A 24,700-nucleotide genomic window follows, 5' to 3' on the forward strand; every position below is an offset into this window, starting at 1 on the left:
TCTGTGGTGGGCTCTTCTATTTCTGGGGCTGAGGTTGCTGAGGTAGTTAAAAAGCTCCTCGGTGGCAAGGCCCCGGGGGTGGATGAGACCCGCCCGGAGTTCCTTAAGGCTCTGGATGCTGTGGGGCTGTCTTGGTTGACAAGACTCTGCAGCATCGCGTGGACATCGGGGGCGGTACCTCTGGATTGGCAGACCGGGGTGGTGGTTCCTCTCTTTAAGAAGGGGAACCGGAGGGTGTGTTCTAACTATCGTGGGATCACACTCCTCAGCCTTCCCGGTAAGGTCTATTCAGGTGTACTGGAGAGGAGGCTACGCCGGATAGTCGAACCTCGGATTCAGGAGGAACAGTGTGGTTTTCGTCCTGGTCGTGGAACTGTGGACCAGCTCTATACTCTCGGCAGGGTCCTTGAGGGTGCATGGGAGTTTGCCCAACCAGTCTACATGTGTTTTGTGGACTTGGAGAAGGCATTCGACCGTGTCCCTCAGGAAGTCCTGTGGGGAGTGCTCAGAGAGTATGGGGTATCGGACTGTCTGATTTTGGCGGTCCGCTCCCTGTATGATCAGTGTCAGAGCTTGGTCCGCATTGCCGGCAGTAAGTCGGACACGTTTCCAGTGAGGGTTGGACTCCGCCAAGGCTGCCCTTTGTCACCGATTCTGTTCATAACTTTTATGGACAGAATTTCTAGGCGCAGTCAAGGCGTTGAGGGGATCCGGTTTGGTGGCTGCAGGATTAGGTCTCTGCTTTTTGCAGATGATGTGGTCCTGATGGCTTCATCTGGCCAGGATCTTCAGCTCTCGCTGGATCGGTTCGCAGCCGAGTGTGAAGCGACTGGGATGACAATCAGCACCTCCAAGTCCGAGTCCATGGTTCTCGCCCGGAAAAGGGTGGAATGCCATCTTCGGGTTGGGGAGGAGACCCTGCCCCAAGTGGAGGAGTTCAAGTACCTCGGAGTCTTGTTCACGAGTGAGGGAAGAGTGGATCGTGAGATCGACAGGCGGATCGGTGCGGCATCTTCAGTAATGCGGACGCTGTATCGATCCGTTGTGGTGAAGGAGCTGAGCCGGAAGGCAAAGCTCTTAATTTACCGGTCGATCTACGTTCCCATCCTCACCTATGGTCATGAGCTTTGGGTTATGACCGAAAGGACAAGATCACGGGTACAAGCGGCCGAAATGAGTTTCCTCCGCCGGGTGGCAGGGCTCTCCCTTAGAGATAGGGTGAGAAGCTCTGCCATCCGGGGGGAGCTCAAAGTAAAGCCACTGCTCCTCCACAGTGAGAGGAGCCAGATGAGGTGGTTCGGGCATCTGGTCAGGATGCCACCCGAACGCCTCCCTCGGGAGGTGTTTAGGGCACGTCCAACCGGTAGGAGGCCACGGGGAAGACCCAGGACACGTTGGGAAGACTATGTCTCCCGGCTGGCCTGGGAATGCCTCGGGATCCCCCGGGAGGAGCTGGACGAAGTGGCTGGGGAGAGGAAAGTCTGGGCTTCCCTGCTTAGGCTGCTGCCCCCGCGACCCGACCTCGGATAAGCGGAAGAAGATGGATGGATGGATGGATTATCCAAGTTTTTTTTCTCTTAAGACTGTCCTTCATGCTCACTTTCTTCGTTCCTACGGTCGGAAAAAAAAAAGCTATTCTCGCTTAATCTTTTCAAGTCTTTCCAGCTACTGTATTAGGGACACCCGTTGCTTAGGTCAGATCTTACGGGGTTCACTGTGACATTTGCTGTGTCAACTCGTTGTGGAGAGTTTTGTAACATTAACCTTTGCTCACAAGTCTAACAATCAGCCGATAGAGAGCTTGTATCATAAAAGAACTGTAAGTGGGACACACGTAAGTCAAGGTACCAGTGTGGTATGCTGCGCCTAAATCTTTTCATGTCTGAAGTTCTTTCCCCCTCACAATTGTATGAAACAGATGTGTTTTTGTATCAAGTACTCATTATATGGCCAGCAGATTGTTGAGATAAAGAGACTAAAATATAATGAAAAAACACAAACCTAGGAAGGGAATGGACGACAGGGAGTCATATGCCTGCTGGGCCAGGCTTCCTTTAGCCCTGCGACTTGCACAGGGACCAACAGATACAGGAGAGGGGGACTCAGGTGACCTTGGATTTAAAGTTGTAGCAGGGTTTTTATTATTCTTCAGGACATCTTGATTTAGACTGATCATGGAGATTACATGCCTGTCATGCCCCGTTTGAGCTCTGCCCTCTGATACAGGTCGGTTGGGAGTGGACTTGGGTCGCATCACCACTCCTACTTTATTCGCAGACGCATTGCTTCTACTTTCGGGGCTGAGGCTTGATTGTGGGTCCATGTTGTAGGGCTCTCTTAGAGCCAGGACTGGCTGGAGGAGGCGGCCATTGTTGTGGACCACTACCTCATTCCTTAGTAGCCTTGTTTGGGGTTCAGCTTCCTGCTGACCAGCTCGCTTACCACAAGGAGATACTGTGCAGGACAGAAAGGTTTCTGGACTTTGGTGCTCAAGTCGTTGGCTGAGTCTTGTTACATGAGAACCTTCTAAAGAGTGATCTGGGGATGATGTTATAACTGCAGAGGCTTTTGCTAAGGTTTCTATAGAACGGCCATAGTTATGCTCATACTCTGCATAAGCTGACAGCAAACTCTCTGAGCATGATGTTCTTCCTGGCCTTAAATCCCCCCAGTCTCCCAGCCAATAGGAACGATTGGAAACTGCATCAGCTTGATGATGACACAACAGGCTCTCTGTCAGATTTCTTTGTGCAGAGGCAGATGGAGGTCTGGCGCCCAAATCCTGTTCTGCTAAACAATCCTGGTATATACTCCACTTGTGGGGTGACAGGTGCTCATACACCTCAGCCTGGAAGTCTGAAAGACCTTGGTGGCAGAAAGAATCAGTATGAACGTCACCAGGGGCAGACAGGTTGCTCTTCCGTGGTGGGGGAAAAGTTGCTGATGTGATTGCAGCATAGTGGTTGGCAATGTGAAAGTCTAGTGCACTGATGGCTAAAGAAGCATGGCCAAGGGGCCTCGCTGATGTGAAAACGTTGCTGCAGGCATCCTCAGGAGACGCAATAGAAAGGTGCTTGTCCATTGGTGAAGTAGTTGGACCAGGTCTGTACTCACAGTTGTCCAGTGGACTACTGAGCTTGTGTCTTGGCTGTGAAGGATTGGACTTGGGATTTGTAGAAAAACAATAGTGAAAATGGGGTTCCGGAAGGTCCTTGGCCTCATCTGAATATGACTCATTTCCTTTCAAGTACGCATCCTGGGAGTGCACCTGAGGACAGATGGAGTAAAGGCATGATATTATCAAGGGGAATTGAGACGGCTGGAAAAAGAACAATATAATTAGAGATGTGACACACAAGCAATCTCTGTTGTATCTGAACAAACACACAAACTCCCTGGGATTTTTTTGAATAACATGTGAGTAGTGTATCAATTTCTTGGAATGGCTTGCCATTTAAAAAAAAAAAAAAATTCTTAACGATTCCTTCGAGCTGTAATGACGTCATTATGCAACATGCGTAGTAACGTCAGACATGGCACCCATGACGGAACAAACGCTCTATAGTATTTTTACAAGAAAACATTGCAATGCAATAATTGCAATGCTGCTGTTTCATCAAGAGGAGGACATATCAGCAATTTGCTGAAACATTTGAACACACAGCATGCACTAACCGTAAATGAATGTCATGTTTTTGAACCGCTCCAATCGTATCCCAGCAGAAGTCATTTGGCGTAAATGCATCAGGTATTAACAAAGACCTACTGAATGTTAGCGCTATCATTTGTTAAATTAAAATGAATGCCTTCTCATTTAGATGAGGATGCCAAGAGTCAGATTCTGACTGGCTCCTAAGCGGGCAGTTCTCGCTCCAGTTGATGTCTACTGCTAGACAAATACGTTTTAGCGGTCAAAAGCTTGCAACCATTTGCCACAGTAGATGCTCCTTCGGTTGGTGAATGTTTATAGGTAGTCAGGGAAAAATGTTCCTCCCACCAGATTTTTACTCAGTCATTTTCATTGTACAGGTGAAACTAAAATAATAGAATTTTTGTTAAAAAATCGTCAAGTGCAAGGTGTACAGAGCGACTGTGCTCGCTACACTTTTGTACGGTGCTGAAACTTGGACCTTCTACAGGTTGCAAGTCAGGAAACTTCCCGCCAACATGATGCGCCACCTTCGGGCCATCATGGGCATCTCCTGGAAAGACAAAATCCCGAACACAGAGGTCCTAAGTCGTGCTGGAATGCCATCGATGGATGACATGCTAACCCAAACATGGGTCGGGCATGTAGAGAGACTGAGCCACGAGCGGCTCCCTCAACATCTGCTCTACTCACAGCTGGAGGAAGGGAAATCAAACCAAGGGAGGCCAAGACTACGGTACAAGGACACAGTTAAACGGAATTTGAGGGAACTGAAGATCGACACTGCAACCTGGCAGCTGAAGGCAAAAGACAGGGCTGAGTGGAGGTCTATAATGCGACCGAAATGAAACAGTCATTGTCGCGCCCGACAGACTGCTATGAGATGAGACATGCAAAGTGTCATATTCTATCGATGTTGTGCCACCTCTCGCCTTTCTCTCTCTCTTCCACAGTGTGGCATGCAGCTGACAGGCAAGTTGGGTAGACTGGGCACTGATTAGCTGGCTCCCTTTATAAGCTGAGTGCTTTCAGCTGGCAGTTGCCGAGTTCTCTTCGAGTGACACCATGCTTTATATGCGGCCTGCAGGACATCACCCTTTTTGTCAGCTTCAAGACCTCTTATGCCCCAAGTTCTGCCTAGCTTTCCTAATCAAGCCTATTAGTATTATTTGTTTTTTCATGGTGTGTACCCTTTTTTGACACCATCGCCTTTTGTTATTGATGCTCTTTTTCTATCTCACATTAAAGAGGCAGTGAACTGTTTTTACAACTCTGCATCTCTGAGATCCAAACCTTATTAGAACGTAACAGTATAACTCGGCCAATTTATGGATCTCGCAGAGACGGAGCCCGTGAGACGAGCCCTGCAGAGTGAGAGTCAACGCTTGGGCCAGCAGGAGGGGCAGATGAATGCCATGCGATTGTGCCTCAAAGGACTTTCGGAGCGTCAAGACGCCTTGTTAGAGCGCCTCAATACCCTCCTGGCTACCGTCACACCTAGCACCAGTTTCATGGTTGAGCCTGCCGTCAGTACAAGCGCACCCAGGCTACCCCTGCCCTCTGCCCGCAACTTTTTCATCCAGAGGTTGAGAGATGGATGACGGAGATAAAGTAAGACAATTTCTGACTCAATGTGACCAATGTATGATCCTGTAACTACTTGGTATCGGATCGAAACCTACATTTGTGGGATCATCCAAAACTAATGTAAAGTATTCTCCTAAGAAATGTAAAGTGTTCTCCTAAGAAGGAGAGGAGGAGAACAAGTTGTTGCCTGCGACAGCTGCGTCCTTAGTCATCCCGAACGTGACTATTGGGTTACATAACCAGAACTGCTGGCCGTCATGCATTCTCTCCGTCAGTTCTGCCTCTATCGTTACGGCCAGAAGTTCCTACTACGCACAGACCATGCTTCACTCCTTAACATAAGACGACCCAAAGGGCAGAAGACCAGAAAGAAAAGACTTTCCAAACTACGACTTCCAAGTCCACCACTAACCAGGATCGCTGACACCCTGTCTCGACATCCCTGCAAAGACTGCCAACACTGCCAGCGACTGGAGGAACGAGAGACAACAGCAATAATGACAGCCGCCATACAAGAGCTATCTGTTGGCAGAGAAAAGTACAGGAAACCATGGTACAGGCAACTGTAACGCATTGATGACAGACCAAAGCATGGAAGAACTTGACCTGGCACAGCTGCAATGAGAGTAGATAAACCATACAGTGATCAGCTGTGTTTGAGAGTGGGTGGAGATCGACCAGAGACCAGCATGAGCTACCATCGCCATGCTGGACCATGACACAAAATCCCTTTCACAATGGTCCAGTCTTGTCATCCACAACCACCTCCTCCACCATTGCTAGAAAAACTTGACAGTGACATCCTGCAGCTGAGGATGCAGGTGCTCCAGTTAGGCCAAACCGTTGCCAAAGGCCATAACTTTGAGGCCTGGGTTTTTAGTGAGGTCTGCCAGTTACGCTCTTGGGGATAAGGAAGACTCGGACGACACCAACGCATCTCCAGAGTGAGACTGGGGGGAGCTACTTTACCATTCCCTTCTACTTCCTTGTTCCCAGCCTACTTCACTGTGAACATGCATAAGGTAGCTGCTTAAGTTTGGTGCTTAGTTTTTATTTTCTAAATGGTTTATGACTTTTCATGCCAAGTTTAGTGTGTTTCCTTGCTTTGATGTCTTACTTATTGTTTTACATGTTTACCCTCTTTCATCTGACACCACAATTGTGGTTGTTGTCCTGTGTAGTGACTTACACATCAACGTCTACTGTTAGTCCAACTCTCGTGAGCTGTAATAGCTAATCTGATTAAAGAACAGTTCAATCATATGACAAACATAAAAAACGGAAAAGGAGAATATGATAAATACTCACACTTACCAATTGCAGTACATCCTCATCTTTTTGTATAACAGAGAGCTCCAACCTTGTTTCACTATAGAAATGGATGGATGGACTGAATCAATAACGTTTAAGCATAAACATCAAATATTTTGTCACCGACTTACCTGTTTTTAATTAATGCAATCACCTGAGAGTAGGTTTTACCTAGAATGTTCTCCCCGTTCACTTTTACTAGTCTGTCACCTGTCACAAACACACACACACACACAACTCTTCATCAATCGTGTTGCTGATGTTGTAGATCAATGCAATAAAGAACATTTTGGGTTACTGATATAATAAAAATATAAGTAATAAAACAAATTAAAATACTCATTTTGAGTAGCCATCGTATAACATTTATATACCTTTGTATGTTTTACAATTGTACTGCTCTTGCTGTGTTTTATTCATCCCGAGTGTAGCGACTTTTCTTTTTCTTATTCGCTCAGTCTCACTCCGAAAGTCTATGTTGCTGAGAAAAACACATTCTGTTCATCGATGTGAACTGTACCTCTTCCTCCAGAGAAACTATCAACTCCCCAAGCTGCCAGGTGCCTTCGACTAAGGTCTCCTTTCACTGTAGCTGAAACCTGCTCTCCCCCCCTCCGAACTGAGCTTACTCAACCCCTCCCAAACTGTATTCAGTATAAAGAATTACGTATCTCTCACTCTGCGCCTTTTGATACTTACTACGAATGTAAACTCTGCCTTTTTGAGATGCTCGAGCTTCTTAAATAAATCTAAGAAAGACAATTTGTATTAGAAACATTTTCAATACAACTTGGTGTTAGAAGTGAAATGCCCAAAACCACCACGGTTGATCATCCAGACTAAAAGAGAGACGTCTGCTTCCAAATTGCTGAACGGAAGGGAGGACCAGCTGTGACCTGGCATTCCAGCAAAAAACTTGGTAATGTAAAACTTTCATTTGAAAGGAATATTACAGACAGAAGTATCTAATTAGAAAATTAATTGATATCCTTTGAACAAGTCCTGAGTTTTGTTTTTCTCGGGGTTGTATACCCTTTGAGAGTTTTTTTTCACAGGGTTAAACACCCTTTGCAGAGGTTTTCTTGGGGTTATATACCCTTTGTAGAGGTTTTTCTTGAGGTTCTCTACCTTTTGTAGAGGTCCGGGGATTTATTTGGGGTGGGAGAGACGTCTTCCACTTTAAGAAAAGTTCACCGAAAAAATTGTACGTAAATGGCCTGCTAAAATAATAGTCAAAAGTTGTTCTCCTTACCAAAAATGTCAGTATGTATGTTGAAGGGCTCGCTTACCGAAAATTGCAGTACATAAGTTGACTTGACGTGAGTGACGCAACGATGGGATCAAACGTTAACAAAACTCATGATGAAGTTCTATGGTTTTCACCAATTTAAATGACCAAATATGGGGATGACTGTCTCAAATGTGTTGAAGAATGGGTTGAACTGGGGTTTCCTGTGGGAAGAAGTCTGAATTCAAGGCAATTGACTCAGAAGAAAAGTTGAAGAATGCATGTGATGGGTGTGAGAGAAAAGACAAGAAAGTGAGAGTGAAAGATGTACAAAAGTACGGACAACATGAAACGTGTTTGAAAGAGTGGATATCTGAATGCAAATTAAGAGAATGTAGTCAAAGAAAAGCAATGACAAAGCGCGAACGAGACAATGTTGGTAATTCCATACTGTCCAATACACCCACCCCACCACTAAGAATAGCACCATCTGTTCAACACTGCTAATAATCATGTTGTTTCTTTACCACCCTACACCTCCACACCTCCTGTCAACTCCCTTTACTCCCCGTCCACGAACGATGACAAGCCAGCGGTCTTGCCTTACGACAACTGGGCTGCCGTCCGCCACCAACATCCGCAACGCAGCTCCTCCTGACCTTTCTGCTCCATCACCACAGCCTGAGCTGCCCGAAGCCACCTCGCCACGAATGCTGCGCCCCCCTCAACTGCCACAGGCCGCCTTCAGACTGGCAAAAAAGGAAAAAACCAGCCTAGGCCACAAGTCATGTTGCATATGACGACGGCAATGATGAACTATTTGGGATGACGCCAGCCCTGGCACATCCAACAACAACAGTAAAAAAATCAATCAATCAATCAATCAATGTTTATTTATATAGCCCTAAATCACAAAAGTCTCAAAGGGCTGTACAAGCCACAACGACATCCTCGGTACAGAGCCCACATAAGGGACGTCGATGTGAATGACTATGAGAAACCGCATATGTGGGTAGCCCCCCCTCTCTAGGGGAGACCGAAAGCAATGGATGTCGAGTGACATAATATTATGAAAGAACAGTCCTTAGTGGATCTAACATAGTAGTGAGAGTCCAGTCCATAGTGGGGCCAGCAGGAGACCAGCAGGAGACCATCCCGAGCGGAGACAGGTCAGCAGCACAGAGGTGTCCCCAACCGATGCACAGGCGAGCAGTCCACCCTGGGTCCCAACTCTGGACAGCCAGCACTTCATCCATGGTCACAGGAACCGGAATAACCCGGCGAGGAGGCAGAGGAGAAAAGAAAAGAAACAGCAGATCAACTGGTCTATAAAGGGGGGTCTATTTAAAGGCTAGAGTATACAAATGAGTTTTAAGACGGGACTTAAATGCTTCTACTGAGGTAGCATCTCTAACTTTTCAACACCGGTCATTGCCTCAATGGCAAAATCAGCTTCCACATTCCTTGGGCCTATGATCGAGTTCCCAGGTGCAGGCGACTACCCACTCCTGGTCTACCATCACAGCTCATCGAAGCTGAAAAGAACAAACTTCTACCTTCAAAAATAACAGAACAGCGTTTCGCAACGCATTCAATGCCTTTGTCCATGCATGGCGTCCTACTAGCGGCGAAATCACCATCATCTTAAAACAAGTACTGGGTTTGGTCAATTTTGCCAAAGTGTCAGCCGTGGTTGAAGTATTGGCAAACCAACATCTAAGAGCCACCCAACCCGTCTGGGACAATGACGGTGCGTGGGAAGCACTCATCAATCGCATTCTCACCCATATCGAGGAGGCGTTTCCACCGCATCCTGATCTGGACACCGTCTACCGCTGCTAATTGTGATCATCAACGACTCAAAGATTGGGGTCCCTGTGTGGGGCCTGACTATGACTCCAGTTCACAAAAATCCCGACTTCTGACTCAAGCAACCCAAAAAAGCACAGCAGGAAGATATCTCTGAAAATACTTGGATGCTAATATCAGCCATAAGTTGTTCTAACACCACAGTTACAAGACTGTCTACTCCAAGACCCCAAAAGAACTAGTGCCACCTACAGTCTCGAGGAATCAACACTGCCACAACTCGAACTAACCTTGCTGGTGAGGCCCATTCCAGGTAACACAGTCCACTAATTAAGGCCTAAAAGTTTGGCTAACGCCTGCCAAACAAAACAAATGGTGCCACAACTCTCGGTGTATAATGGCGGACGCACCTACTGAGAGATATCTAAGATAAATCAGAAAGCACCTTAGAAAAATTTAAGTGACTCATTAAATGAGGTACAAAAAGACGATGGATGTGATGAGGATGTGAAGTGTGAGATTATTAACCTTGTGTTGAACAAAATGAACGTGATAGGGACATCCCCTAATAATTTGAATTGACGAGGGGGTATGTTAAGTCCTTTTGCCGCGTTGGATGCAGTGAGACTACTGGACTAATCACCCCGAGGATAATTGCACTAGTGGTGAGTTCAAACTTTTAAACGGTAACATTGTTCAAATCACTTGAGGATGAAAATCTTAGTCTGCCAATTTCAGACAGGTTAGGCTTTAAACATCTCCAAACAAGCCATTACTGTTAGCGTCTCGAGCCAAATTCGGTAGGAACATGTACCCTTGTTTCTCTTACTATGCCCTTACAGCTCAACAAGATGGATCCATTCGCCAGCCAAAGTCCTGACTCCCAAAGAAAAGGGGTTACCCGCGGAGTCAACAACAGTAGAGAAGAAGACTGTTCGAGAAGCACTTCTGAGAACCATAATATCCAAACCCAAAAACGTTCAAGCTCGGATGCTGGCTGGGGCCATTCCAGGTTCAACTGATGACGTACACTGCAGTCAAGGTTGCAGAACGTGCTACGTGTGTCCACGGCACTCACTACAAATGAGTCCCACAGCTGACGGCAGTTCTGCGTGTCAAGTGCAAGGATTCATCCAACAGCACCCCTATGCAAGGAAGACTGCTGCACAGGCCCGGAGACAAGCACAGGAAAAGAACATTGTTACACAGAGCGCTCATACACGCGCAAGGAGTGAAGTGCTAGTAACCTCGCCTCCTAGACCATAGAAGAGCGAGCCCTTTTTGCACCACACACAAAGAACCATGTTACAGAGCCAGAAGTAGACGAGACATCGTGGCTTCAAGGGGGAGGGGGGCCGACGTCGTCGCCAATGAGCTCAGCCACCCAAACACGAACTGTGCTATCGTTCCAACCTTCACTTCCCGCTGCTGTTGTACACTGGTGCTACTGAAGGACGTGACTTGTAAACTTTTTCACTCTTGTTTTTAGTGATTCCTTTGGAACCAAAGGGAGGAAATGTGTTGGAAAACATGGTAGTATGTTTTACAATTGTACTGCTCTTGCTGTGGTTTATTCATCCTAAATGTAGGAACTTTTATTTTTCTTATTTGCTCAGTCTCAGTCTATGTTGCTGAGAAAAACCCATTCTGTTCATCAAAGCACATTCTGGACAGGTCCCTGTGAACTGTATCTATTCCTCCTTCTCTCTACTCCCTAGAAACTATCGACTCCATGAGCAGCCAGGTGCCTTCAACCAAGGTCTCCTTTCACTGTAGCTGAAACCTGCTCCCCCCCCCTCCGAACTGAGCTTACTCAACCCCTCCTGAACTCTATTCAGTATAAAGAATGACTTATCTCTTGACCTTGGGGTCATATTCGACCAAGACCTCAGGTTTGACAAGCAAGTGAAATCTGTGGTGAAATCCTGTTTTTTCCAACTACGCACCATAGCCAAGATCAAGTCTTTCCTCTCCCCCAGTGACCTACGGAGGGTCGTGTTGATGCTCATTTTTTCTAGACTGGACTATTGCAATGCCCTTTATGCTGGGGTCACCGACAAGACCATCCATAGCATGCAGCTAGTACAAAATGCAGCTGCCAGGCTGGTGACAGGCGCAAAAATGAGGGAACATATTTCTCCCATCCTCTCCTCCCTTCACTGGCTCCCAGTGAAGCGTACAGTGAAATTTAAGACGCCCCAGCTTACATTAAAGATCTCCTGGACCAACCCACCAGTTCCAGGCTTGGTCGTTGCCTTAGATCGGACAACCAGATGACCCTGAAGGTCCCACGGTCAAACCTAGTGACAAAGGGAGACCGTGCTAAACTCCCCCTGAATATTAAGTCCGCCACCACTCTGGACTCTTTTAGAGCACAGCTTAAAACTCACCTCTTTACCGCAGATGACTTTTGATTCATGTGTTCATTGTGAGTCTTAAATGTTTAGTTTAGATTCCTTTGTGTGTCTCAGTCTCTGTTTCTGTTTTTTTGTCTCTCCACTCGGGCTGCGCCCGGGCTGATGTAACAGTTGGTTGGGGGGCGCATAATAAATGAAAATAACATAACATAACATCTCTCACTCAGGGTCTTTTTCCCTACTTACTTTCCATACATGCTACGAATGTAAACTGTGACTTTTTGAGAAGCTTGAGCTTCTTAAATAAATCTAAGAAAGACAATTGTGTTTGACTAATGTATTAGAAAAAATCCCAATACACTGGATTGAAAACCAGCTTCCCACTATGGACTTTGGACTACCTTCTAATATCGAAAACCAAGTGAGGGTGGAGGAGAAAATGGCTCACAGTGGCCAAACTGCACCCTGCGTCAAAGGGCCGGCCAACAGTCCAGGCCATGTGCCCTTGCAGCCAGCGAGGAAGAGCCAAGTGTCGGCAGCAGGTGGAACACCGCTGTAGCTGGTGAAGGGGAGCACGAGAAGCGCAGGATGAACGCTCCAGCAGCAGCGCCCAGGACCCGGACGTGGAGCAGAGAACGTCCATGGACTGGCCACTGTTGCGGCCAAAAAGGAGGAGGAAGGCTAGCGCCAGATGGGCGTTTCTGCAGAAGGCGAGGAAGCTAAGGCGACGACCCCATTGTGAGAGAGACGGGCATCAACACCACCGGGAGAGAGACAGGCGGCGGCGCCAAGACAGGACGGAAGAGTGGCGGCATCGTGGACAAACTCACCAGAGCAGAAGGGAGTACTGGTAGCAACATCGCTGATGAGGTCATCCAAGCAGGGAGGCACAATAGAGCCGTGGACGACCTCACCGGAGTAGGAAGTAAGTGACACACACTCGTCTGTGCTACGTTTGTGCTGCAATTGTTTGCGTAATTATTGTAAGTGTTATGTTATTAACTATTATAGTTTTTATTATATCAATGTGCTATTATTCATAACCATGCCGCTCACCTCCTCCCGTCTTTTCCTGCTTGCTCTCTCTTTTTTGTCTTGTCTTGTCTAAACTTTTTTTTTTTGGAAGCCTCTTTCTTTGCGCTGTCCTCCAAATCTAATAATCAGACATGGAATTGATTAGCTGGACTCTCGACTCTATTGACACAATCTTTTCGACGAGGAACAGAGGCTCTGGGGAGCCTGGCTGCCCTGATGGAACCATTGCTGCGGGGTACGTGATAGATTCCTGGGACAAATGGAGAATCATGTGCCTCTCAGTCCTTTCCATCGAGGACGTGGAAGACATCTACCTATTTGGAACCATGATCGTGGGGCACCTGCTGATTGGGCTGGACATTGCTCTGGTGTATCGTAAAATTCGTAAGACGATGGCAGCCACTCAAGGAGCCCAAAGGCTGTTCGTCGCAATGGATGGATTGGGCCGGGCTGTAGGAACACAGTCTGTGGCGATTTCTGAACTGAATCGCAAAATGGATCACATCATGGAAAAGCTTGCTATAAAGGAAGGTTTGGATATGAGAGCCAGCATGGACGAATAGAACAGACAAGTCATTGTTAATGCCTGTTTGAGAAAAAACAAAAATCCTTATCTACGATTTGACTCCCCCGAATGGCCTTGAGACAAGAACAGGCTGTTCTGTAATCATCCCCTGAGGAATTTCAATGATGGACGCTTTTTGACCTCAATCCCTCCTACCCACCTCAACGACACCTGGGAATCAAACTTTGCTTGCATTGCATGCAGAACGACTCTTGGCTTATGAACATTTACACTTCACCCAAAGAACAATGGGCATGTATACAAACACACTCCCCATTCCCATCCAACGCCCCTCACCACCACCACTGCTTAATTCCTCTTCGGGGTTATGGACGGCTAGTAGCGCTTTATAGCAGCAGGCCGGCCTCCATGGCCCCAGCCCCCCCCCCCCCCCCTCTGTTGCGAGTTGTTGTGATTATATGTAACATGTTTATGTGTGCTATGCTAAATGAGATTTTTTTCCCTTGGACTCAGTCTGGACCCCCTCCCGAGGGCCCAGCCTTAGACTGATATTTTTTACTCTTCCCCCCTTTCCCAATATCACCTTTTTCCCACCTTTTTTAAGGAGCGCCATAAGTGGCTGATCCGTTGGCGGTCCCGTCTTGTCTCCCTGTAACGTATGTCTGCTCTTAGTGGGACTGTGCCGAAAATGAAATTTCAGTTCTTATGTGTCTTGTACATGTTAAAGAATGGACAATAATAAAGCATCTTGAATCTTGAACCTTGTCAAAATCTCCCCAATCAATCGTGATTTACATGTTTTGCCATAAACATAGCTGCTAACATTTGGTGTTTGCAATCCAGTAATTATAATACTTCTGCATCAACTAATATTTAATGAATATCAATAATACATATCAATTAAAATATTGAATTACTGTAGTAGTGAACATCCACATTCTGTCCCATATCATCATGACTCATTTCCAGTTCTATGGTTTTTGTACCATTTGTATCACTTTCCATCTTTTGAGGTTTGTTCATAGACTTCAAATCTCACGAGATTTGTTGAAGACGTAGATGATTGTTGGTGGTTTGTCAGGCTAAAACGTGTTGTTTTAACTCCTTGCTTAACTAATTGTCTGACATAGAACATTCAAAAATGTTCATTGGCAACATATTTTTCTTACCTGTGCACAGCCCAGCTCGGTAAGCAGGTCCATTTTCTTTTACACTCTTTACAAAAATGGTGTCCATTGGTTCCAAACAAAACTGCTGACCACCTGCATCAAACATATGTGTGATTAAAATAGTCTACTGCATGACATCTTTACTATTCTGTTCACACATACATTGTTTCACTGCATTTCCATTGTCTTCATCCTGTGGGAGAAACAGTGTAGGTCAGAGGAGGTTCATGTTGGCTAATGTATTGCAATATCCGAATCAGAAATACTTTAATAATCCCGGAGGGGAAATTAAGATTTTCAGCACAATCCCATTCAAGATCAGACAAACATTACAGGGAGACAGAACAGGATCACTGACAGGTCTGCCAACTTCCGGCAGACCCGTGAGAAACAGGTAAACGCTGGGGAGGCAGAAGGTAGGGGGGTGAGGGTTGAGAAAAAAAATTCATTTAAGCCTGGGCCACTGGAGAGGGGGTCCAGACCAAAGCCAAGGGGAAAAAAAACTCATAGCAATAGCACACAAAAGTGTATAAGACGGAAACATCAAAGAACACAAGGTGATTAAAGACATTAAACGAGCAGAGCTGATGCAACCAGCCACTTCTACACAGCCACAAAAGTAAAACAACTACAACAAAAAAAACATATACATTGTGGTGGCCTCTGCGGTGTTCCACGCCATCGTCTACTGGGGTGGGTGGAGCATGGCCATAGACAGGAGCAGACCCAACAAAGCAACCAAGAGAGCCGACTCCACCCTCGGCCGCCCACAAACTCTTGGCCAGTGTCCAGTCCGCATGGATGAGCGAGGATACGTCCAAGGAGACCGAGTTGTCCGATACCTGCTCATTCAGTCAAGACACTGTGAAGCTTGACCGTCCCAGCACTCTGCGCCAGCTCCGGAGCCCTGTCTCTTCATCCGCATCTCCTCCAGCCTCTCCAAACGGACTCTGGTGTGGCGGAGACCCGGCAGCTGGCCTCCATGGCCAAAAGGCTCCCGGGAGGCAGATCCAGAAGTTCACAAATAAGCACCGCAGAAATCACCAAAGTGCCACCCCTTGTCCCACAGTCCCAAAAGGTCCCAAACCAAAAGGCAAAAAAAAACCCCACATGAAAACAAGAGGGAAACATCAGGAACACAAAAAAATGAAACAAGAGCCCAAAAATCCTGCCAACAGCAGCCACTTGGAAAAAAAGGGTTGGATGACACCAATGTGAAACCTTATTAAATGTTTCCTGCAGAAACATTTTCAGCACAAAATAGGTTGCAGGAGGTGAATGTTATTCCATCATGGTTGGATGACACCAATGTCAACCCTTTTGAATGTTTACTGCTGAAACTATTTCAGCACAAAAACACTGCATGAAGAGAAAGAATTGCATGAAGAGAAAGAATACCCACGGTAATCATGTGTGATATAGGGTTTTAGTCAGTAGATTCTGTCCACAATCCTCCAGTTTTTGATCAAATATGAAACTAACATTTAACAATACAGAACAGAATGACATTAAATTTAATGGGATACATGGTTCTCGCCCGGAAAAGGGTGTAGTGCCATCTCCGTGTTGGGGAGGAGATCTTGCCCCAAGTGAAGGAGTTCAAGTACCTCGGAGTCTTGTTCACGAGTGGGGGAAGAGTGGATCGCGAGATCGACAGGCGGATCGGTACGGCGTCTTCAGTAATGCGGACGTTGTATCGATCCGTTGTGGTGAAGAAGGAGCTGAGCCGGAAGGCAAAGCTCTCAATTTACCGGTCGATCTACGTTCCCATCCTCACCTATGATCATGAGCTTTGGGTTATGACCGAAAGGACAAGATCACGGGTACAAGCGGCTGAAAAGAGTTTCCGCCGCCGGGTGGCGGGGCTCTCCCTTAGAGATAGGGTGAGAAGCTCTGTCATCCGGGGAAGCTCAAAGTAAAGCTGCTGCTCCTCCACATCGAGAGGAACCACTTGAGGTGGTTTGGGCATCTGATCAGGATGCCACCCGAACGCCTCCCTAGGGAGGTGTTTAGGGCATGTCCGACCGGTAGGAGGCCACGGGGAAGACCCAGGACACTTTGGGAAGACTATGTCTCCCGGCTGGCCTGGGAACGCCTCGGGATCCCCCGGGAAGAGCTGGACAAAGTGGCTGGGGAGAGGGAAGTCTGGGCTTCCCTGCTTAGGCTGCTGCGGAAGAAGATGGATGGATGGGATACAAAAAAACAACAACTTTGGAATCAACAGAAGAAAGTCCATCTGCAGTTCTAATCATACTTATCATTTTTTAAAGTCACTTTTTACCTCTCCAACAACGTTCCCCATTGCAATACATTTTGCAAATGAGGCGATGACATAATCTAGTGACTTTCGGGACATCCAAGTTACTTTCCTTACTGAGGAGTTGGCAAAACGCTGTTGAGCGACCACTACGTGACATAAAGGGAAGACCGACCAATCCTAGACTGATTAGAGCAATTTATTGTATCAATCAATCAAAGTTGACTTATATAGCCCATAATCACAAATGTCTCAAAGGGCTGCACAAGCCACAACGACATCCTCGGCTCAGATCCCACATCAGGACAAGAAAATATTCAACCCAATGGAAACAACGTGAAACTGGGACTCAACATCTTTTATTTTTTGGTCGTTTCTGATTATTACAAACTCAGGTATTAAGGCCCTGGACACAGGAGGACTTTGAAGGTAAAAACCGAAGGATTTCAATGAGAGACAGATAGTTGTGTTTGAGTTTGTTTAGTTATTACGTACAATTGACGGTTTTTCCACAAACAAATATATGTAGAAAAAACAAAATAAGGAGCTCCTTTAAATATTGTGTTGATATTGTTACACTGTCAATATCCATCCATCCATCCATTTTCTTCCGCTTATCCGAGGTTGGGTGGCAGGGGCAGCAGCCTAAGCACAGAAGCCCAGACTTCTCTCTCCCCAGCCATTTCGTCCAGGTCCTCCCGGAGGATCCCGAGGCTTTCCCAGGCCAGCCGGGGGACAGTCTTCCCCGTGGCCTCCTACCGGTCAGACGTGCCCTAAACACCTCCCTCGGAAGGTGTTCGGGTGGCATCCTGACCAGATGCCCGAACCACATCATCTGGCTCTTCTCCATGTGGAGGAGCAACGGCTTTACTTTGAGTTCCCCCGGATGGCAGAGCATCTCACCCTATCTCTAAGGGAGAGCCCCGCCACCCGGCGGAGAAAACTAATTTCGGCCGCTTGTACCCGTGATCTTGTCCTTTCGGTCACAACCCAAAGCTCATGACCATAGATGAGGATGGGATTGTAGATCGACCGGTAAATTGAGAGCTTTGCCTTCCGGCTCAGCTCCTTCTTCACCACAACGAATCGATACAGCGTCCGCATTACTGAAGACGCCGCACCGATCCGCCTGTTGATCTTGCGATCCACTCTTCCCTAACTTGTGAACAAGACTCCGAGGCACTTGAACTCCTCCACATGGGGCAAGATCTCTTCCCCAACTTAGAGAGGGCACTCCACCCTTTTCCGGGCGAGAACCATGGACTCGGACTTCGAGGTGCTGACTCTCATCCTAGTCGCTTCACACTCGGCTGCGAACCGATCCAGTGAGAGCAGAAGATCCTGGCCAGATGAAGCAATCAGGACCACAAAAAGCAGAGACCTAATCCTGCAGCCACCAAACCGGATCCCTCAACGCCCTGACTGCGCCTAGAAATTCTGTCCATAAAAGTTATGAACAGAATCGGTGACAAAGGGCAGCCATGGCGTAGTCCAACCCTCACTGGAAACGGGTCCGACTTACTGCCGGCAATGCGGACCAAGCTCTGACACTGATCATACAGGGAGCAGACCGCCACAATCAGACAGTCCGATACCCCATACTCTCTGAGCACTCCCCGAATGCCTTCTCCAAGTCCACAAAGCACATGTAGACTGGTTGGGCAAACTCCCATGCACCCTCAAGGACCCTGTCGGGAGTATAGAGCTGGTCTACCGTTCCACGACCAGGATGGTCAATAGCGCACCATAAATACAGTTGAAAAAAAGACCCAGTACACGGAGAGACTTTTGGCCTGATTTACTAAAAGATGTGCAAACTTGACAGCACGTGCAAAGCTGATCTACTAAACGTGTGCACATTTGATTGTTAAGTGAGCAGAGTAAGGCGTGGAATCTATTTTGCGTCTCTGTCTTCATCAATATGCAAAATATAGGCTGATCATCATAACAGCCTCAATACTAGAAGGAGAAATCTCAAATATAATATACAGCTTCGCAATGTGATTTGTCAACACTCATCACCGTTTTTGGAGCACTATTTTGCGTTTTATTTAGCACGCTTGAAATGGACGCGCAAACTGACACAGTTACACACACGGCTGTGCTCGTGCTTCAAGGACACACGATAGACAGAAAATCCTCCGTGCTACGTGTACACTTATTTGGATGGTCAGAAATACAACACCCAAAACCAGTGAAGTTGTCACGTTGTGTAAATTGTAAATTAAAACAGAATACAATGATTTGCAAATCCTTTTCAATTTATATTCAATTGAATAGACTGCAAAGACAAGATACTTTTTGTTGTTTTTTGCAAATATTAGTATACTGCCATCTACTGTACATGCATATGTGACAATAACATCTAGGGCTTTTAGAAAGTGCAGTACACAACTGCTATACTAATATATATATATATATATATATATATATATATATATATATATATATATATATATATATATATATATATATAAAATAAATATATATATATATATGGCTAGAATTCACTGAGTCAAGTATTTCATATGTATATATGAAATACTTGACTTGGTGAATTCTAGCTGTGAATATACTCCTCCCCTCTTAACCACGCCCCCCGACCACGCCCCTCCCCACCCCCCACCTCCCGAAATCGGAGGTCTCAAGGTTGGCAAGTATGCATGCTATCATATCTTAAAGGGCCACACACACACACACATACGCTACTCTCATAACAACTAACAAGACATCATGGTGAAGCCAGAAATCGAGTTTCTTAACATTCTCACTATTTTTCTTTTGTCGAGCACAAAGAAAAGAACATTTTAGTTAAATGTAAGTTGTGTCTTCAAATCAAATCAAATCAACTTTATTTATAAAGCACATTTAAAATTTACCACAGGGGTAGCCAAAGTGCTGTACAATGAGCAGGTTAAAAGATAAAACGAGTACCGAGCAAACACAACACAACACAAACAGAACATGATAAAAAATAAATAATTAAAATAGAATTAATAAAAACATAAAAACATAAAAACAGGATCACAGCAGGTGTATTATGGGGCGCCATTGCAGGATGGATATCACTCAGTGTTAAAAGCCATGGAATAAAAGTATGTTTTTAAGAGAGATTTAAAAACAGGAAGAGAGGAGGCTTGTCTAACACTCAGGGGTAGGTCGTTCCAGAGCTTGGGAGCAGCAACGGCGAAAGCTCTGTCACCTCTAAGCTTCAGCCTTGTGTCAGGGACCGTCAACAGCAGCTGATCGGCTGATCTTAAGGATCGGGTGGGGCAGTAAGGCTGAAGGAGGTCGGAGAGATAGGTTGGCGCGAGGTTGTTTAGACATTTAAAAACAAATAAAAGGAGTTTAAAATGTATTCGGTAACGCACAGGGAGCCAGTGAAGGGACGCTAAAATTGGGGTGATGTGCTCACGTCTGCGGGTCTGTGTTAGCAGACGAGCAGCAGAGTTCTGTACGAGCTGCAGGCGGGCGAGGGAGGCCTGGCTAATGCCAACATACAGGGCATTACAGTAATCAAGACGAGTCGAGATAAAAGCGTGGATTAATTTCTCAAGATCATGTCTTGATAAAAGCGGTTTCACTTTCGCTATTTGGCGTAATTGATAAAAGCTTTTTTGAACGACGCTGCTGATTTGTTTTTCGAATTTAAAATCTGAGTCAAACTTTACCCCCAGGTTTGTGACAGAGTCGCTGAGATACGGGGTCAGAGTGCCGAGGTCAACGTTGGGGGAGGGAGAGCGACTTGGACCGAACAACATAACTTCTGTTTTGTCTTCATTTAGGCTCAGGAAGTTAGCTGAAAGCCAGACTTTGATGTCGTGCAGGCAGTCAATAAGACTTTGAACCGTGTTATTTTGTGCCATGGGAAAATAAATCTGGCAATCATCGGCATAAAAATGAAATGCAATACTGTACTTCCTAAAAATAGAACCAAGGGGGAGAAGGTAAAGCGCAAATAAAATTGGGGCAAGGATTGAACCCTGGGGGACCCCATGTGGTAAAGGAGCTGTGGACGACATAAAACTGTCTACTTTTACACAAAAACTCCTGTCGGTTAGGTACGACCGGAACCAGTTGAGGGCGGCGCCCTTAATGCCCACACAGTTCTCAAGACGAGTGATTAAGGTGGTGTGGTCGACGGTGTCGAACGCAGCAGACAGATCTAAAAGCACCAGGACAACATATTTACCAGAATCAGTGGACAGGAGGATATCGTTAAAAACTTTTAGAAGCGCTGACTCTGTGCTGTGGAGGGCTTTAAAACCGGACTGGAACAGCTCAGTGATACCATTATCCTCTAAGAAGGGCAGCAACTGACTGTAGACAACCTTCTCTAATATTTTGGAAATGTATGGAAGATTAGAGATAGGTCTGAAGTTAGAGACCTTGGATCAAAGACCCCATCTACTTAAAGTTAAAGTGCCAATGATTGTCACACACACACTAGGTGTGGCAAAATTATTCTCTGCATTTGACCCATCACCCTTGATCACCCCCTGGGAGGTCAGGGGAGCAGTGAGCTGCAGCAGTGACCGCGCCCGGGTATACTGCCCAAAACAGCAATTAAAATCTGCTGAAACAGCTACAAAAGCAACATGCTTCGACGAAGCTAGTAAAGAGAGACACAGACTCCGATGCCACTTCAGTTCCACCTAAGGATTTTAACGGAGGCACTGCTGGCCAGGACAATATTGATAGAGCCATTGCAGCGTATGTGCTAGAACAGGGGTGGGCAATTAATTTTTACCGGGTGCCGCATAAGCAACCCGAACACTGCTGGAGGGCCACACCGACAATATTTCAATAAAATTTTGCTCAATATTATTTTTGACATACCGTAAGATAAATAATAATAATAATAATTAAAAACAATAATAATAATTTAACCTAACTTAACTTTATACAAAAGCAGATTGCTTTTGATGGTTTTATTTTTAACACTGTCTTACACAACACTTCCTGATGTATGAATACAATGCAAAAATGTCCATTTCTGCACGGGGTTAATTTCTGTCACTTTATCCTGCATTATGCAACATTTTTCCCCGTCAGATTTGGACAACCATCTGTTGTTAATAATCGTTTTTAATCATATTTATTTTATATTCTTTTTTATATGGGTTTTATATGTAATTATTTTTTATTCAGTCATTGGTGGAGCTAAGGATAATATTTGAATATTGTTTTTAATATTGTTGTGCAGCACTTTGGAAACATTTTGTTGTTTAAATGTGCTATATAAATAAAGTGGATTGGATTGTCACACCTGCCAGCTTGTCCCATTTCAGTCCTAACATGTCCAAACACGCATTTACCTATGTGAACAAGTCATTACCTGTGGTTGTCGCTTTAATTGACTGCATGGCTGCCAGCTCCTTCGTGATTTGAAAGTCTGTAGTTATCCCACGTAAGAAGATGAGCAGCTGGGCGGTGTCACGTACATCGCAGCTCTCATTCAAAGCCAGCGAAAAACAGTCAAAGTCTACGGGCATACAGCGCAACAGAGTCCAATAAGCACTCCTTAATAAACTCTTCGTCAGAAAACGCCTTACTTTTTCTGACGATTTTGTGAGAAATTACGAAACTTGTATTGACGGCTGCATCTCTGGGGGTGTGAAATTCAACAAAAAGTCCTTGTTGCAGTTTTACCATCAACGCATCAGCCTCCCTTGCGCGCGCTTCATCAGACAGATTACTGTATTTTTCCTCGTGCTTCGTCGTGTAGTGGCGATTAAAATGATATTCTTTAAACACAGCAACCTGTGTACCACAAATTAAGCACACGGCTTTACCTTTAATTTCTGTAAAGAAATACTTGGCAGTCCATGTCTTGTTGGAAACATGCCATTCGTCATCAACTTTTCTCTTTTTAGCGTCTCATCACTTGTCGCTGTGCACCTTCACTCACAGGTTGCACACTTTTCAAAATAAAAGCAGCACAGTTGTATTGCACGCACGACATAGATGTTTTTTAAACTTTATTTTGTTTATTTGTTTATTTTTATTTTATTTTTATTTAAGGGTGGTCCTGCGGCGGCCGATTTGGGTGGGGTGGCCGGGGGCTGGCCTCGCCGCGCTCTTCGGGGGTGGAGGGTGGGCTCGTGGGGGCCCGGTTGCCGGTGGGGCGGGGGCGGTCTTCCCGTCCGGTTGCGGGGAGTCTCTGGGTCCCTCGGGCGGGGCGTCTCGCCTTTCTGCCCGTGTGGGGTGTGGTCTCTCGCTGGCTTGGGGTCAGGCTGTCCCCTGCTTTTCTCGTGCCCTGTCCTCTGCCGGGTGCGTCTGTCTGCGGCCTGCTGCTGGCCCTTGTGGGCGGTATGGTGGGCCGGGCTCTGGGGTTCCTGTCGCTGGCCGGCTTGGCTGCGTGGGGGCGGTGGTCCCTGGTTCCCTGGGCACCACGCCTACTGTTTGTGGGTTGGGCTCTCGGGGGTGATGGGGCCGTGCTCTGGCTCCCACGCACTCTGGGAGTCGAATGTATTGTACATGCAAATTCACATATGCTCACATACGTACATAGGTACCTACGCTCCCACATACATACACAAATACAGTACATATTTACCTACCTAATGTTCGTACATCCACACGCACATTCAATATACAAACATACACATACACATACTGTACATATACATTCACTGTACAAACACATATACACATTCTGTACATATACATTCATTGTACAAACACATATACACATTCTGTACATATACAAGTACATATGCATACTTACACTCATGCACATAATCACGTTTCATCAAACATATATTAACGTTGTTGCCCTAGGGTAAACTGGGTGTAACACATGGCACACTGACAAAGCTTAACCTATTGTGACTATAACAATCTACAAGGTTAATGTAGGTTGCTTCTCTTTCTCCCCCTCCATTTTTCTGCATTCTTTCGTATCTCAAGTTATGATTACGTATATGTATTGTTGCATTTAAACAACTGTATTGTTGATAATAAAGGTAAATTATTGGTATTGTTCATTATCAATAGCGCTATTTCTATTGGTATTTGTATTGATCCATTTGTAGTGTAATAATGCTCATTGTCATTTCTGTATTATTTTTTATTTTTCGCTAACTGCTTATTTGCTATTACTTTTACCATCATATTTGTACATGTCATATTTGCTGATGTTGCTCTATTGTTGTTGTTGTTGTTGTTTGCTGTTGTTGTTTTTGTCTCTCTGTCTAATCCCCCTCTTGTCCCCACAATTTCCCCCTCTGTCTTCGTTTTTTTTCTCTTTCTATCCCCTCCTGCTCCGGCCCGGCTGCACTAAATGATAATATAAATACATTTAATAAAGTCAAATACAAATAAGGCAACAAGAGAAGTATCCTACACTTCTCTTTTGTAAAGTAAATCTGAACAGCCGACATGGGCATCTACATCAACTATATGATTTGCCTGAGAAGCTGGACAGGACACCAAAAACAAAACAAAAAAAAAAAACTTTATTTTGTAATTTGTGAGTGTCGCTGTTCACAATCACACATGAGCATACGTCCACACGGAGGTAATACAAATAACGCTTTTCAAAACAAAAGCAGCACCGTTGTATTGCACACTCGACATAGATACTTTTTAAATTTTAATTTATGACTGGGCTCACGCGGGCCGGACAGGGACGCACAAAGGGCCGGATGTGGCCCGCGGGCCGCAGAATGCCCAGGTCTGTGCTAGAAGATATGCAGGCTATTTCTACAGTGGAGTCACCCGCCTTCAGCATGATACCGGCGTCAAAGAGCAAATGACACGAAAAACAT

At 45.7% G+C, this 24,700-nt stretch overlaps 1 protein-coding gene across 1 annotated transcript in view; it reads right to left on the reverse strand.

Moving 5' to 3' along the window:
• Positions 1–24,700, reverse strand: part of LOC133606854 (rho GTPase-activating protein 23-like) — a 105,541-nt gene that overhangs the window by 69,531 nt on the left and 11,310 nt on the right. Inside the window, exons 3-7 of the mRNA XM_061961233.1 lie at positions 14,834–14,864; positions 14,672–14,764; positions 6,679–6,757; positions 6,551–6,605; positions 2,002–3,268 (exon numbers count right to left, since the gene is read on the reverse strand). Coding sequence (XP_061817217.1) covers positions 2,002–3,268; positions 6,551–6,605; positions 6,679–6,757; positions 14,672–14,764; positions 14,834–14,864 — 1,525 coding nt within the window. The remainder of the gene's footprint in view (positions 1–2,001; positions 3,269–6,550; positions 6,606–6,678; positions 6,758–14,671; positions 14,765–14,833; positions 14,865–24,700) is intronic.

Source organism: Nerophis lumbriciformis, linkage group LG05 (genome assembly GCF_033978685.3).
Source record: "Nerophis lumbriciformis linkage group LG05, RoL_Nlum_v2.1, whole genome shotgun sequence".
Taxonomy (NCBI): Eukaryota; Metazoa; Chordata; class Actinopteri; order Syngnathiformes; family Syngnathidae; genus Nerophis; species Nerophis lumbriciformis.